At 52.1% G+C, this 13158-nt stretch overlaps 6 protein-coding genes across 6 annotated transcripts; 1 reads left to right on the forward strand and 5 right to left on the reverse strand.

The window, feature by feature from the left end:
* Positions 1–118: 118 nt before the first annotated feature.
* J7T55_005354 (glycoside hydrolase family 39 protein) lies at positions 119–1639 on the reverse strand (the record flags this gene model as incomplete). The annotated part of the gene is made up of 3 exons (XM_053133672.1): positions 119–902; positions 995–1303; positions 1365–1639. The coding sequence occupies 3 exons, from the start codon at positions 1637–1639 to the stop codon at positions 119–121; spliced, it is 1368 nt and encodes a 455-aa protein (XP_052988540.1).
* An 887-nt stretch (positions 1640–2526) lies between these two features.
* On the forward strand, positions 2527–4334 carry J7T55_005355 (uncharacterized protein; the record flags this gene model as incomplete). The annotated part of the gene is made up of 4 exons (XM_053133673.1): positions 2527–2745; positions 2821–4009; positions 4072–4254; positions 4309–4334. The coding sequence occupies 4 exons, from the start codon at positions 2527–2529 to the stop codon at positions 4332–4334; spliced, it is 1617 nt and encodes a 538-aa protein (XP_052988541.1).
* Positions 4335–4877: 543 nt separating this feature from the next.
* On the reverse strand, positions 4878–7084 carry J7T55_005356 (uncharacterized protein; the record flags this gene model as incomplete). The annotated part of the gene is made up of 4 exons (XM_053133674.1): positions 4878–5390; positions 5451–5888; positions 5942–6266; positions 6324–7084. 4 exons carry the CDS (start codon positions 7082–7084, stop codon positions 4878–4880), a joined length of 2037 nt encoding a protein of 678 aa, XP_052988542.1.
* Positions 7085–7828: 744 nt separating this feature from the next.
* Positions 7829–9778, reverse strand: J7T55_005357 (uncharacterized protein; the record flags this gene model as incomplete). The annotated part of the gene is made up of 1 exon (XM_053133675.1): positions 7829–9778. The coding sequence occupies one exon, from the start codon at positions 9776–9778 to the stop codon at positions 7829–7831; it is 1950 nt and encodes a 649-aa protein (XP_052988543.1).
* A 584-nt stretch (positions 9779–10362) lies between these two features.
* On the reverse strand, positions 10363–10701 carry J7T55_005358 (Highly reducing polyketide synthase alt5; the record flags this gene model as incomplete). The annotated part of the gene is made up of 1 exon (XM_053133676.1): positions 10363–10701. One exon carries the CDS (start codon positions 10699–10701, stop codon positions 10363–10365), a length of 339 nt encoding a protein of 112 aa, XP_052988544.1.
* Positions 10702–11095: 394 nt separating this feature from the next.
* On the reverse strand, positions 11096–12903 carry J7T55_005359 (uncharacterized protein; the record flags this gene model as incomplete). The annotated part of the gene is made up of 3 exons (XM_053133677.1): positions 11096–11494; positions 11942–12492; positions 12630–12903. The coding sequence occupies 3 exons, from the start codon at positions 12901–12903 to the stop codon at positions 11096–11098; spliced, it is 1224 nt and encodes a 407-aa protein (XP_052988545.1).
* Positions 12904–13158: the final 255 nt, after the last annotated feature.

Below are 13158 nucleotides of genomic sequence, written 5' to 3' on the forward strand. Positions count from 1 at the left end.
GTTCATATATTCCCTGTTATATTTACAAAGAAAGGTAAAAGCATGATATTTACACTTGTTCGACAACAAAGCCTCTCGAAAGTTCCCTTGACAATCTCATGGCCCAACACTCATCCTCTTAGATGGAGAACTGGAAGGCATACGCAGTTGTAGCATCGGTTTGATATACGGGGAAACTAACAGTGTTACCGCTGTATGCATGGCCGTAGACGCCGAGGTTCGTCGGGCCATCGACCTCGCCGTAGTGGACGTCAGAGGCGACTGGGAAGCCCCAAGTCTGGACATTGAGGGTCCCCGAAGTGGGAAGGCCGAGGGCGGACAGGTCGTTAAGCTGCAAAGTCCAGGTGCCGGTGGAGATGCGCACTCCGACCAGGACGATGGCCGAGCTCGATCCGACGGTCGCGTAGGCGTCGAGCTTCAGGTCGGTTGAAGGAGTAGTGCCGACGCGGTGGCCGGTCATGTTCTGGTAGTAGTACTTGTAGACCTGGTAGTCGCCGTTGGGGTAGTATCCGGTGGTAGTTCCGGTCCTGCCCAAGAGCGAGGCCAGGTAGTCATGCAGGTTGCTGCCGCTGAGCCAGTTGCCGCGCAGGCCGTGAGCGTTGATGCGCTCAAGTTGAGAGATCCACCACGCGGACCCGGAGGGGACTTGCTCGTTGAAGGTGGCGTACTCGTTTATGTTCACGGGCTTGGAGGCGAGGCCGTACTTCTTCTGAGTAGCAACGAGGCCGCCATAGGCAGAGATCAGATCTCCGCCACCGCCCTCCATGTGCCATGCATACTGATCGGGGACACTTTTGTTGCTAGCTGCGAAAGAGGCCCAGGCTTGCCACCAGGAATTCGAAGTCAGGGGCTCACCGGCCGAGGCAGGGCCGGACAGGAGGACATTAGTTCCATATTGGGCACTGACAAACGCCAACCAGGTCGTCAGTACAGCAATTATACACACCAACCAAGTCATCAGGGAAAATACTTTTTCTGCTCGGAATTTGCTTACCGGAATTTGTAGTATGTGCGTCCCCACATCTGCAAATACTGATCCTGGGTTCGACCCCAGAAAGCAGAGAGGTCGGGCTCATTCCAGATATCGACCACCAGTTTTGTGGTCATACTATTGGCGGCCAGATCCGAGAAGAGCTGAGTAAGGTAATTATCCCAGCTGCTCCAGTCGCCATTGTCACCAGGGTATGCTGCAGACGAGCTCTGGGTACCATCCGCGCCCCACAGATCATGGATCAGCAGGATGAAGGTGCCGCCGTGGGCTATGGTGGTCTTGTAGTTGGCGACCACGGTGGCGAATCGTTGCCTTAAGGATGTCAGCAGGGAGATTGTCTCAGACAGATGAGTGACAGCCGTAGAATACTCACTTGTACGCAGTCAGTCCGGCGATCCAACCCTTTCCAGACGTCTGAGCACCTCCGGCTCGCTCATAATTCCAGCCAATGTCGGTGAAAAAGTGGTCAGGAATCTGCGACACGACATCAGGCAAGCCATACAGGGTACCGGAGGCGAGGTGCTGTGGAGTTCCGGTGTTGTTGCCGAAGTTCACGATGGCCGTTGTTGATTGACGGCGGTCGAGTGGGTTAGCCACGGCCGTGGCGGCCAATATTAGGCCTAGGCATTCACGAGCGGCAGCACGCATGGTCGACGACGAGTATTTCTTGTCAGACAAAGTAACACAGAGTAATTAACTTAATTTACGAAGCCATCACAAGCCAGGAGAGACGGTCAATTTATATATTTTTGGTGGTCCCGGGGCAGCGACCGCTTTGAGATGGTAAATACAACGTCCCCCACCAATAGATATGTCGCCTTACAAGTCACATAAAAGAGGGTGTCGCTCGCGATTCTTGGGCTGCACATGTCAAATAAAGTTCCAAGGTACCTGCGTCAAAATATTCCACGAAGCAGGGACCAGTTTGCAGTCCACAGTCCATCAGTAGAGTGAGTCTGATGTCATCTGTACTCACAGGGCTACAGTGTTCATCGCGTCTTGACTTTGAAATGTTACTCCCTCCCCCCTTTCCGGCTAGGAAATGCACCCCCATCTCCGACACTACCACCCCGCCACCTCCGCTTCCTACGGTTTACTTCTAGTGCTGGCCTCGAAACAGCCCATACAAGGTTCAATGCCGGCGCTGGTTGGCCCGCTTCAAGCTCGCACCACCTCCGCCGCCGACTTTCACCCACCCCCACACCCGAGCCCGACAACTATAGCTGTCATGTGAGGCCATTAGACCATATCCACGATTTTAGATGGTCTGTCCACAGCTAGACTCAGGCGTGACAGCCTCGGAGACGTTTGTGGGGTGACTTCGTCCACTGCTTATGCGACGACATATTCTCATGCGCACGCGACGACTTCCGTATATCACATGCACTATGTCCTCTCGGTCCCTGGTCGACGGCAGGCTTCCTCCGGGCTACCTGTAGCTTCGAAAGTAACCCTACTTGATTACATTAATTCGCTGGACTTTTGGTCCTACACTCCACATACCGTGCAACGCCCAACCGCGAATTCTTCTCTTCATGGCGGAAGAAAAAGTCATTGTCCCAACTCGGGACGAGATCAGAGTCCTGGACTTCGACTCGGAGCGTACTCATGACCTGATCCGTCAGGCCCAGGAGGCCGATGCCGCCGACAGGCAGCTCACTATCAAGGAAGCTATTAAGAAGTACAAGAAGGCTTGTTTCTGGGCTATGATCTTGTCGACCAGTCTGGTCATGGAAGGATATGATTTGGTCATTGTAAGTTGATTCCTCACGAGAGAGGGCAGCCAAGTACGGTGTGGTAGCTAAATTGTTGTCTTCTGTCTCTCTTAGATCACCTCCTTCTACGGACAAACCCAATTCCAAAATCGCTTCGGTACCTACGACGCAGCGAGCGACTCGCATGTCATCTCGGCACAATGGCAATCAGTCCTCTCCAATTCGGCCCTAATTGGACAATTGTGCGGTCTGGCAATCAACACTTACGCCCAGGACAAGTTTGGATGCCGTCACACAATGATGACTTTCATGGTGTGGATGCTGGCCGCTATCTTCATTCCCTTCTTCGCGCCATCGCTATCCGTCCTCGCGTTCGGAGAATTCATATGCGGCATTCCTTGGGGTGTCTTCCAGACTCTCTCGACCTCATACGCGTCTGAAGTCGTTCCCACTGTCCTCCGCCCATACGTTACTGCCTACGTCTGCATGTGTTGGGGTGGTGGCATCCTGCTCTCGTCAGGCGTCGTTCGCGCCGTCGTCAATGTGTCAGGCGACCTAGGATGGAAGCTCCCCTTCGCCATCCAGTGGGTCTGGCCAATCCCCCTATTCCTTGCCGCGTACTTCGCACCAGAGTCGCCCTGGAACTGCATCCGTCGCAGCAAGACCGACGAGGCCCGCGAGGCACTTATCAAGCTGCGGCAGGACAGCCCCGAGCGCCAGCAGCAGGTCGAGTCTACGTTGGCGTACATCGTCTACACGACCGAGTTGGAGAAGGCTGAGACCGAGAACGCCAGCTTCGCCGACTGCTTTAAGGGGACCAACCTTCGCCGCACCGAGATCAACTGCGTTGTCTGGGCTGCCCAAATTCTCTGCGGCAATGCGATTCTCGGTTACTCTGTCGTTTTTCTCGAGGCCGCAGGATTCAACGAGGTCCAGGCTTTTGACCTCAACATCTCCCTTTCGGCGTGCTATATCATCGGAGGCATGATCTGCTGGCTGCTTATGCCTCGTCTGGGCAGGGCTACTTTATACATGGGCGGAATGACTTTCATGTTCTTCTGTCTTGTCGCTATAGGCGGTCTTGGCTTCGACGGGAGCAAAAAGTCCCAGCTAGCTATTGGTGTGCTGCTTGTGATTTCCACCTTGGCAAACATGACCACCATCGGCCCTGTCTGCTACCCCATCGTCGCTGAGACGCCGTCCGGTAGACTCAGGTACAAGACCGTCACTATCGGCCGTTTTGTGTATAATGTGACCGGTATTTTCAGCAACTCTGTCACCCCCCGAATGATCTCGGCCACCGGTAGGTCCTCTTACGCGTTTATATGAGCTAGAACGAGCATTGCACTGACACATAGTCTACAGCCTGGAACTGGGGCGCCAAAGCCGGTCTTTTTTATGCTGGCACCAACCTCCTGTGTAATATCTGGTGTTGGTGTCGCTTACCAGAGACCAAGGATCGCACTTTTGGAGAGATTGATCTCATGTTCGACAACCGCGTCCCAGCCCGCAAGTTCAAGTATACCACCGTGGATCAGTTCGCAGTTGGTACGTCTGGAAAGTCAATCGCGGGCTCTGTTTCTGAGAAACATGATCATACAGGTACCCACGTCGAGCAGGCCCACTAAGGAAAGCCTAAACGCTGCAGACAATGTGGTCTCCCTTGGTAGATGATTGTTTTATATTTTGAATCCAGTTCCCTCAGAAGTATCGCTCTCATGCGATAGATGTGGTGATATCTTCTTGTCGGCGGCTTTGTTTTGAACTGTATTTAGGGCCTACTAGATAGGATATAAGCTTCCCTCTGAATGCAAAAGATTGTGATGCTGTCGGAAGACTTTTGACAATACACCGAATAACTGTCGGTATGTCTATCAGAAAATGTGACCTACAATGTCGGCAACATGTCGTCCTGCATCTATGACCGGCAGGTGTGCATCCATACCGTCGCATTTATTCATCTAATTATGTCATTGTGTGTCACGGCATATCATCCAATATCGTTCATCCTTTATTCCAGACGGAGCTTTGAGAATCCATTCCGATTGGCTTCCGTTCTAATTTACCACGGTTCATAAAGTATACAATGTATCTGAATAGCAATCATCAAATGTCTTCTCACTACTAGAAGGTGTCCTGGAAGACCTCGTCATATACAATGCGTCCATCAATCAATCCAAAGTCCTAATACCGACACGCATCTGGTGCTTCCCACCTCTGTTTGCCCTCGCCCAATACGGAACAAATAGTAGGTCAACACCCTCTTTGCCCTCGATGAGCGCCTCGAGACCCTTCGATTCCAAGGCAGGCAGCATTTCATCCTGCGGGATGACGAGCCCGCCCTTCTTGAGCGTCAACCCGACATAGGGCTCGCCGAGGGGCAGGTCCGTCTTCTCCTCCTCGACAACGTGCCCGCTCAGCTGCTCCCCCGCCTTTGTGATGCCCGGTGCCAGCACAAGCGACTTGAAGTGATCCGTGACCCAAGGGTTGTCAACGTCTTCGACGCAATAGATCAAAGGCCCGCGGGCGAGAACCGCGATGCGCTGGAGTGTGAAGGGGTGCGGGCGGAGGAGGCGGTGTGCGAGTGGCACAGTGAGCCTGAAGTTGGGGTTGCTCTTCAGGTATGCAGCGTCGAGGTGCAGATATCCCTTGCTTAGGGACGTGGAAGGGGGCTTGGGAGTTATCTGTGGTGGACTCTATTAGCGGACAGTGATTGTGCAGCGGATGAAGCTTGTGCTACGTACCTCCCAGGAATCGCCTGCCCATGCCGGTATCCTGAGGTTGATGTCTACATCAACACCGGAAACATTGCCGAGTGCGAAATCGACGCTGCCCTCCCACGGGTAGTTGGTCGTCTGGCTCAGTTTGACTTTTTTCTGGGTGCCTTCCAATGTATAGTCGAGTGATGCAGAAGCGTACAAGTGGATATTGATTGTGGTCGAGGTCTCGGAATCAGTTTTGGGAGTCCATAAGTAACCTCCGATGTGCCCAAGGACTCTTGCGACGTTGGGAGGACAACAAGCGCATTCGAACCACTCCTCGCGCTTGTTGGACGCATCCGCTTCCGATGTAGCCATCTGGTTGACGTAGGTAAAAGCCTTGCCGTCGACAGACATGCCAGTGAGCATGGCGTTGTACAGGGCGCGCTCTAGAACGTCAGTGTAGTGGCCGTCGAGTTCGATCTGGGCATGGTTAGCTTTTGTCACGCACTTAGAGATGATATTTGGGTACTGACCTGGAGGAGCCGCTCCGCCAGCATCATAACGCCGATCGCCGCGCATGTCTCGGCGTAACAACCGCCCTCGTCTGTGGATTGAGGCAGGAAGTAGTCGATTCCGAAACCTTCCCACTTGCTGATAGCCCCAATTCCGCCTGTGAGGTACATCCTTTTGTCCACCATGTTGTTCCATAGTCGGTTGAGTGCGGGCAGATACTTGGGGCCGTAGGTCTTGGGGTCGAGGACGGCCAAGTCGGCGACGGCCGTTAAAAGATACATCGCTCTTACCGAGTGGCCCTCGATGGTCTCTTGTTCGACGATTGGCTTATGTGCCTGGTTATACCTGTCATGCGATCGTTAATGATCCTGTCTTCAAAATCGATCGTGAGACAGGACATACCAGTAACTTCGCGCCGCGGGATAGTACGAGGGTGCAGTGTATTTGCTCTCGCCACGCGCTTCAGCTTCAGCATCATAGTAATGCTTGCCACTCGCCCCCGTCGAATTTCCTCGCTCCTCTACGAAATACTTTGCAAGCTCTAAAGCCTTCGTGTCACCGGTTCTTTTGTAAAATCGGATTAGAGCCAGCTCGATCTCGGGGTGTCCCGGATACCCATGTCTCTGGCCCTCACCAGGTCCAAAGGTCTTGTGCAGCAGATCGATGTATTTCTTCATCGGCTTCATGAGCTCGTCCGACTTGAAGCGTAGCTGGTGAGCCAAAGCCCCCTCGATGAGATGGCCGGCATTGTATAGCTCGTGGAGATCCCGCAGGTTAGAGAAGCGCTCCTTAGGAGCCACCACGGTGAAATGAATGTTCAGATAGCCGTCCTCTTGCTGGGCCCTGTTGATCTTCTGAACAAGATCCGCAGCAGCTTGATCGAGTTGACTTTCATTCCCTTCCTCGAGATCTCCAAAATAAGCCAGACCCTCGATCCATTTCCCAACATCCGAGTCCCAGAAAAGATGTTTCGGTACAGGCCACGTGGCGGGCTCATCGTCGTAGATAGGATGCCATTTCAGATCAAATGCTTCGTACCTCCCCGTCGTTTTCAGCATTTCCAACTGGAAAGGTACCGTATTCTTAAGAACGACATTCCGTTTCCGGGCCCAGAAAGATTTGGGCTGGAACGTTGTCCAAACAAATGAATCTTGTGGGTTCATGGTGGTAATTACAACATGAGGATTTCGGTAAGTATCTGGGTCAATGTTACACCCAATCCAGGAGGGTATCAACGTACTATAAACAGCGCGTCGAGATCTCTGTTTATCTTCGCATCATTACGATATGCCGATGACGATCTTAACCCGGTGGCTCGGGTTAGTGTTAATCGAAAACTGAAGCATGGGAACAAACGGTCCCGAGAGACAGGGGGTTGGGGCCGATTCAGACCCCAAAGCGGACAAGTGAAGTCGGAGACGATTGTGGGGTGAGATCGCGGTAGTTCGTGCGGGCGGACCTGACTAAAGAAAGCGACCCCATGCCTCGGTCACATGCACAACTGGCACGGAATGTGTGTTCAGGGGTCTAGAAACAGGGTCTGGGCTACCATAGCATGTTTACACCAAATACATAGTAGGTGTTAGCGACCCAATAGATCAGCCGAGAATCAAGAGACCTGGGCTGGTGTGAATCTCGGCTTTGAGCCTCGAGTATCCCCTGTTGGACTAGAAACTCCGACGCTTGGCTTCAAGATTCTACATTATAGCGAGCGGGAATTGGTCACGAGCGTGCATGTGAACATGAGTAGACACGGATTGTTCGACTTTCCCTGGGCTCATCTGGCCAACATTTTACTTGAAAACTCCATCGTAATGATATTAGCATATCAACAATCAGTAAAGCACTTGAGACTGTCTGGCTGGCGCTTCCAGACGTCGTTGACAAAGATTTGGCGGTTCAGAACACTATACTAATGGTAAAGTTTTGATTTGTCCCTTTGTGACAAATATCTCAACAACACTAATGCGATGGATCTGATCCCCAGTCCTTCCCTGGCGCCTCGCCTCCTGGCGGACTGGCGTCGTCTCCCAGAACACGTCTAAGAACCCATCGCAACCGGCAGGTGCAAAACGCACTCTGCACTCATCGCCGTCCACATCTGAACACGGGATCTCTCCTGGTCCCTTGGACGTCAGAGACAATCTTGCCACGGTTCTCTGGACAGTCTCGGCGTCCTTGTCTCTCGGACAAGGAAATAGGCGACAACTCATCGACTTGAGCGACGACCAGTACCCAAAAGAAAGCACAGCCCCACCAGACTTCATCTGACGTGGGCCTCCGATCTGGTAGTTCAGGAGCAAGATAAACGCCCCTAGTTCAGTGTCAATGTGGAGAGAAACCATTCCGTCCTTTGGCGGTGTGGTGAACTTCAGATCCCTGGAAGGCTGTGTAGGAGTCTCGGGCGTGGGGGTCGATAGCTGGACAAGGTGGACTTGCCGACTGCTTGCGCGAGCGACATATGGGAATTCGTATAGTGACACGAAGCAGCCGCCCTGCCTAGTTGGTTGCGGGGGGTAGACACCAAGGAGACTCCAATGAGGGTTCTCTGTGTTCTCCCTTGGGGCTTTCAGAGAGATTGGAACAGTCCACAAATGGTCATTTGCCGGGGATGACCTGACTATAAGTGCCCTTGCAGTTGTTGCCGAGTCGAGGAATGTGGTTGACACGAGCAAGGGCGTGCACCATATGGGCCGAATAAAATTTCCATCCGCATCCCATTCGCGATGAGATTCTGCCGCACGGGTGGACACGATGGGCACGGCGACGAGACTGACCTTCTGATCAGAGTCAGATGCGATGCCGCAGTGCAGGATGAGATATGAGATGTTGTCAAACTTGCGATCCTGCACTATCGGCAGGTCAACAACCAAGCCCTGCTGTGATAGATGGAACGAGGGACGCTTGAAGTCGACAAGGTCCATGATCTCGATGTCTGAGCAGTGCTCAAAATACTCTGGAGCCGGGGCCAAAATACTAGAATGTTCTGACGAGTTCCACACCCTTCCTAATCCCCAGGCGAACAAAGAAGTATCATCTGTAACTTTCATTATCTCCTCTTGCAATCTCTGAAATGCATGCAGACCCTCTCCGTACAGCATCGGGATATGAATATCAAAGATACCCAGCAGGCAGTATGCCAGGTCTTCTGGTCTCGTGGTGCGCCTGCGAGAAGCCCACGACATCCTCTCCGCTACGCTCGCCCGCGAAATATACTGATAGACAGAGGCGCCATTTGACATAGGCACTCCGATGATGTACTGGGAATTGATACCGGTAACCTCCTGAATGATCCCCGAAAGACCTGACTTGTCGCCAATTTTCCGCCATGACCGGTCGAAAAAGTCTAGGCTTGACGGCGCGAGAAGCTCTTGCAACGTCCAGCCCCGTGTAAACCACTTTGACCTTCGGAACTCCGATCCTGCATCCTGAGCACCATCCAGCGACGCGACATCAGAAAGGTAGGCAAAGCAGATGCTGGCCTTTTCGTACCACCGGAACATGGAGTTGATCGACTCCTGTAGCTCAGCGCTGCTGGACTTGTCGATACAGAACGTGTCAATCCACACGTATGAGTACCCATACTCGAGAGCCAGGTCGCAGGTGCCATCTATCTTGGCCCAGCCGGGAGCTTTGGACTCGGGAAGTGCCTGCCTCGCGGTCTGAATATCTTCAGGTGAGGGCAACGCGGATGCCGAAGATGGTCCTAGATGGAGCCGGAATTCTTTGAAGTCTTCGAACGATATTTCCTGGTCTTCATTCCCCCAGGTGTGAGACAAGATGGCATAGCCGCCGGGGACAGACTGCTCATCATCGTAGCTCTCGAGTCTGTGCGTCTTGGCGTTCAGGAGCCGCATGATTTTTGCGAGCGAACCCTAGTCAAGCAGCAACTGTGCCATCCGTTTATCTGAACCAGCGCTCAGATAGTCTCCTCTCGGTATATAACCGAAGGTACCAAACACGAACAATTTGGCGCTCTGCACGATATCCGGTGTGGACGGTATGCCGATCTAGCTCGTCTCTATGGAGGATGTAGAGGGGGTCTGGACCGCTTGATGCAGTCAGCGTCGACACTGTCCCCACTGACCTCCAAGCGAATGGTGCTCGTCAGCCCACGTGACACTCATGTCTAACTAGAAGTCTACTCAGCGTAGAGTCATGCTGTAGGGGCGTTCTGTGTATGCACGTCGACACTGAAATAAGTAAGGCCAGGGAATAGCCAGGCTTTCAGGAAACAAGAATGATCGCTTGTCTCGCATACATATGGTACCGGAAGTGCAAACGACATTCCAAATACGCAAATATTTGCCAAAAGGATTTGACATGCCGAAGTCGATATGTCCCAGCTTACATTACTTGTGAAAATGTCAATCAGACGTTATCTCGGTAGCTTCGCTAGTCCTCTTCCCTGTTAGCGACGCTAGCGCTCACCAGGTGGCTCTTAGCCGAGGGAAGAAGCCAGTTGTGTAAGGGGCGTGTTGCTCGAAATGTCAAATTCGCTGATGTCGCTCTTCACGGCCTTGAACACCCCCCGCCGCACCTCGACTGCGACGACGCTGTCGACACCGTAAGAACTTGCGGGCCTGCTCGAGTCCAAATCTTCCAGCTCTATCATCATAGCCTTAGCGAGCTTGCGCATCAGGGCCTCACACACGAGCCGCAAGGCCTCGCCCATGGGCGGCGCCGCCGTCAAGGCCGTTTGCAAATCTGCCCGTTGTATCTCCGCTGGCGTTGGAGAGCGACTGGGTTTCGAAGATACGTAGGTGGGAAAAGCGCCCATCTTCGAACCAGTAGGGCTCCTTGTGACCGTTCTGCTTTAGCAGTCCGCCAGTGGCCAGGCCCGTGATGAACTGGATGGGAATTTTAACTCCGTTTATGAATTAAATCTGGTATATGACCTGATCCAGGCCCCAGATGATTGGCAGCATCACTGGACCCGATACCTGGACTATCTTCATTAAATTCACATTTGGGACAAGTTTAACCGAGACCAGCAAATCAGTAATACTAACTTTAGGTTCACCTCCTCACTTTAGTACAATGAAACTCGGAACTAGTTTTCATTCCAGATCCAGGGGCAGCTCGACAGGAGGAGTAACTATGTAGGCAGTTATGCTCTCAAACCTGTGGCCACAATCCTCTTCTCAGTGTTCTTGGCCAGGCACCACATGCGGCTAATTCGAGACTATCTCGATCTCCAGAGCCTCATTGCCTTGAGTTTGCAATCGGAACTTCAGCTTTGACGACCTCACTGATCCAATGCACATTTCAGTATCAGGGATCTCATTGACTCGAATGTTTTTGACTCCATTCTCGTTATTGCTCGGTTTATTAGTTTCAATTTGTTGAATTGAAAGGGATCCAGTCGAGATGGAAGAGCAGTCGAACATCACGATCAGCCGATCAAGATCTAAACATGTTTCCGCTTTTGAGTCGAGCTTCTGGTGGTGTGGCAGATCCCTTTTCTGCAGATCCAGCGCCGCTGGCAGATTCAAGCACGATACGGTGGCAGCAGGGTGCATTGTAGCGAATCCCGTAGCGGCCACTTCCTCTGTTTGTGAGTCAAGAGCAGTCTTCAATTGATTAGGGGTTGGCTTCGGCTCAGTGGTTGTTGAAATTGAAATTTGGGGAGTGAAGTTGTCTGTGCGTGGTTCTGCTGACTTTCTTGGAAATTCTAGACTCGAGTTGCTCGACAGCGGAAGGACCGCTCTGCTCTCTAGGCCAAATCTTCTAATTCTCAGCAGTCCTGGATCTGTAACTGCTGATTTCCTTGCTAAGAAGGATATTTCGGTAGTCATTGTTTGAAGTAAGTCTCGGAAATAGAGTGTCCTTTCCACAGACATCCATGACACGTCCTTGATAGTCCATCGGTTGTAGAGCCGTCCGTGTGAGCAAGAGATCTGATAATTTCCCAGTCGTTTAATTAACATATCGCATAGGAAACATGCTGACTTGCTGCAACCTATGACTCGAGGTAGCTTGTTTGACGGGTACTGTTCGTAATACAGGAGTAGCTGTACCTCGGCGTGGACATAGCAGGGTTTCAAGGCGCCCGCAGGTTTCTCTGCCTCGAAGGCTATCAGACGCTCCAGCGTAATAGCCTTGGTGGTGCCACGAAAACTTAGTCTTTGCGCGAGCTTTCCAAGGTCCCTGCAGAGACCAAAATACCGAGCCAGCTTATCAATTTGCATGTAGTCCTTCGTCACGAGATTGTGCGGTATAGTCTTTAGCTGTTCCTCTAAAGACTTGTAGTCCCCGCTGTAGGATACCTCAGCACAGCTCCGTACAATGCTGCTGATCGCAACACGAAGCTGAGCCTCATCTGGTTTGTTCTTCAAAGCACGCGCTTTTGAAACAAAGGCTTCGAGACGTGAGATTACGTCGCCATAAGTCGTAGAGTACCCAAAAGACTTCAGAATCTGATCTATGCGTTCCCACAGAGGCTTCTCGGCACCACGGAAGTATGGAGGAGTCGGCATCCAGGGAGGTCGAACTCGCTGCAGAATGCGTTCTTTGCTCAGGCCCACAACGTCTTCAAACAGCAGATCCTGCAGCTCATCACCTTGGGTTCCTACAAACAAAGGAGTAGAAGTTAGAATTTTTCAAGTCTCCGAAATTGACAGGAAAATAGTCTACCACGGCGGGCACCTTCGGTGAAGGTGTCTAAGATCTTCATCAATCCTGAGATAGTCAGGTCAGATGGCGTACTATTGCTTGCGAGACGGATAATTAGCCCATTTTCATTTTCCTCCACACATGCAGCAGAGATCGTGTATGCTCCCTCTTGTGTGTGAGCCAGATATGCGACATGATCGGCGAGCTGAAGTTCATCCCGCAATTGAAGGGTATGGCGCGAGGGAGGGGCATCTCGCAGCGAATTCCGGTAATTTATCTCTTCTGATGGGTTGTTCGAGGTTTCATAAAGTGTTTCCACTGCTTTGTGGAATTCTCGTCTGAGTTGCGGAGTCCACAATCGAGTCATATTGAGATTTGCTGAATGGAGCAGAGAGCCCGCTCCGAGATCCTTCTAGGATAATGGCCAACAGTTCGAGATCGTACATTGCGCTTTCCAGAGCCTATTAATTCCGTATATTGCGGGGTAGAGTAAGGATGGGCTGCAGCAGGCCGGATGATAGTTATAGTAACTATAATTGGTGCTTTGTGCTGAGAAGTTGGGCTCGGCTGCAGCTCACGGGCTGCAGTATGCGACTATCGAATCACCCACGGGACAGTACCA

The sequence above is a fragment of the Diaporthe amygdali genome (assembly GCF_026229845.1).
Source record: "Diaporthe amygdali strain CAA958 chromosome Unknown NODE_38_length_435494_cov_65_447576, whole genome shotgun sequence".
Lineage (NCBI taxonomy): Eukaryota > Fungi > Ascomycota > Sordariomycetes > Diaporthales > Diaporthaceae > Diaporthe > Diaporthe amygdali.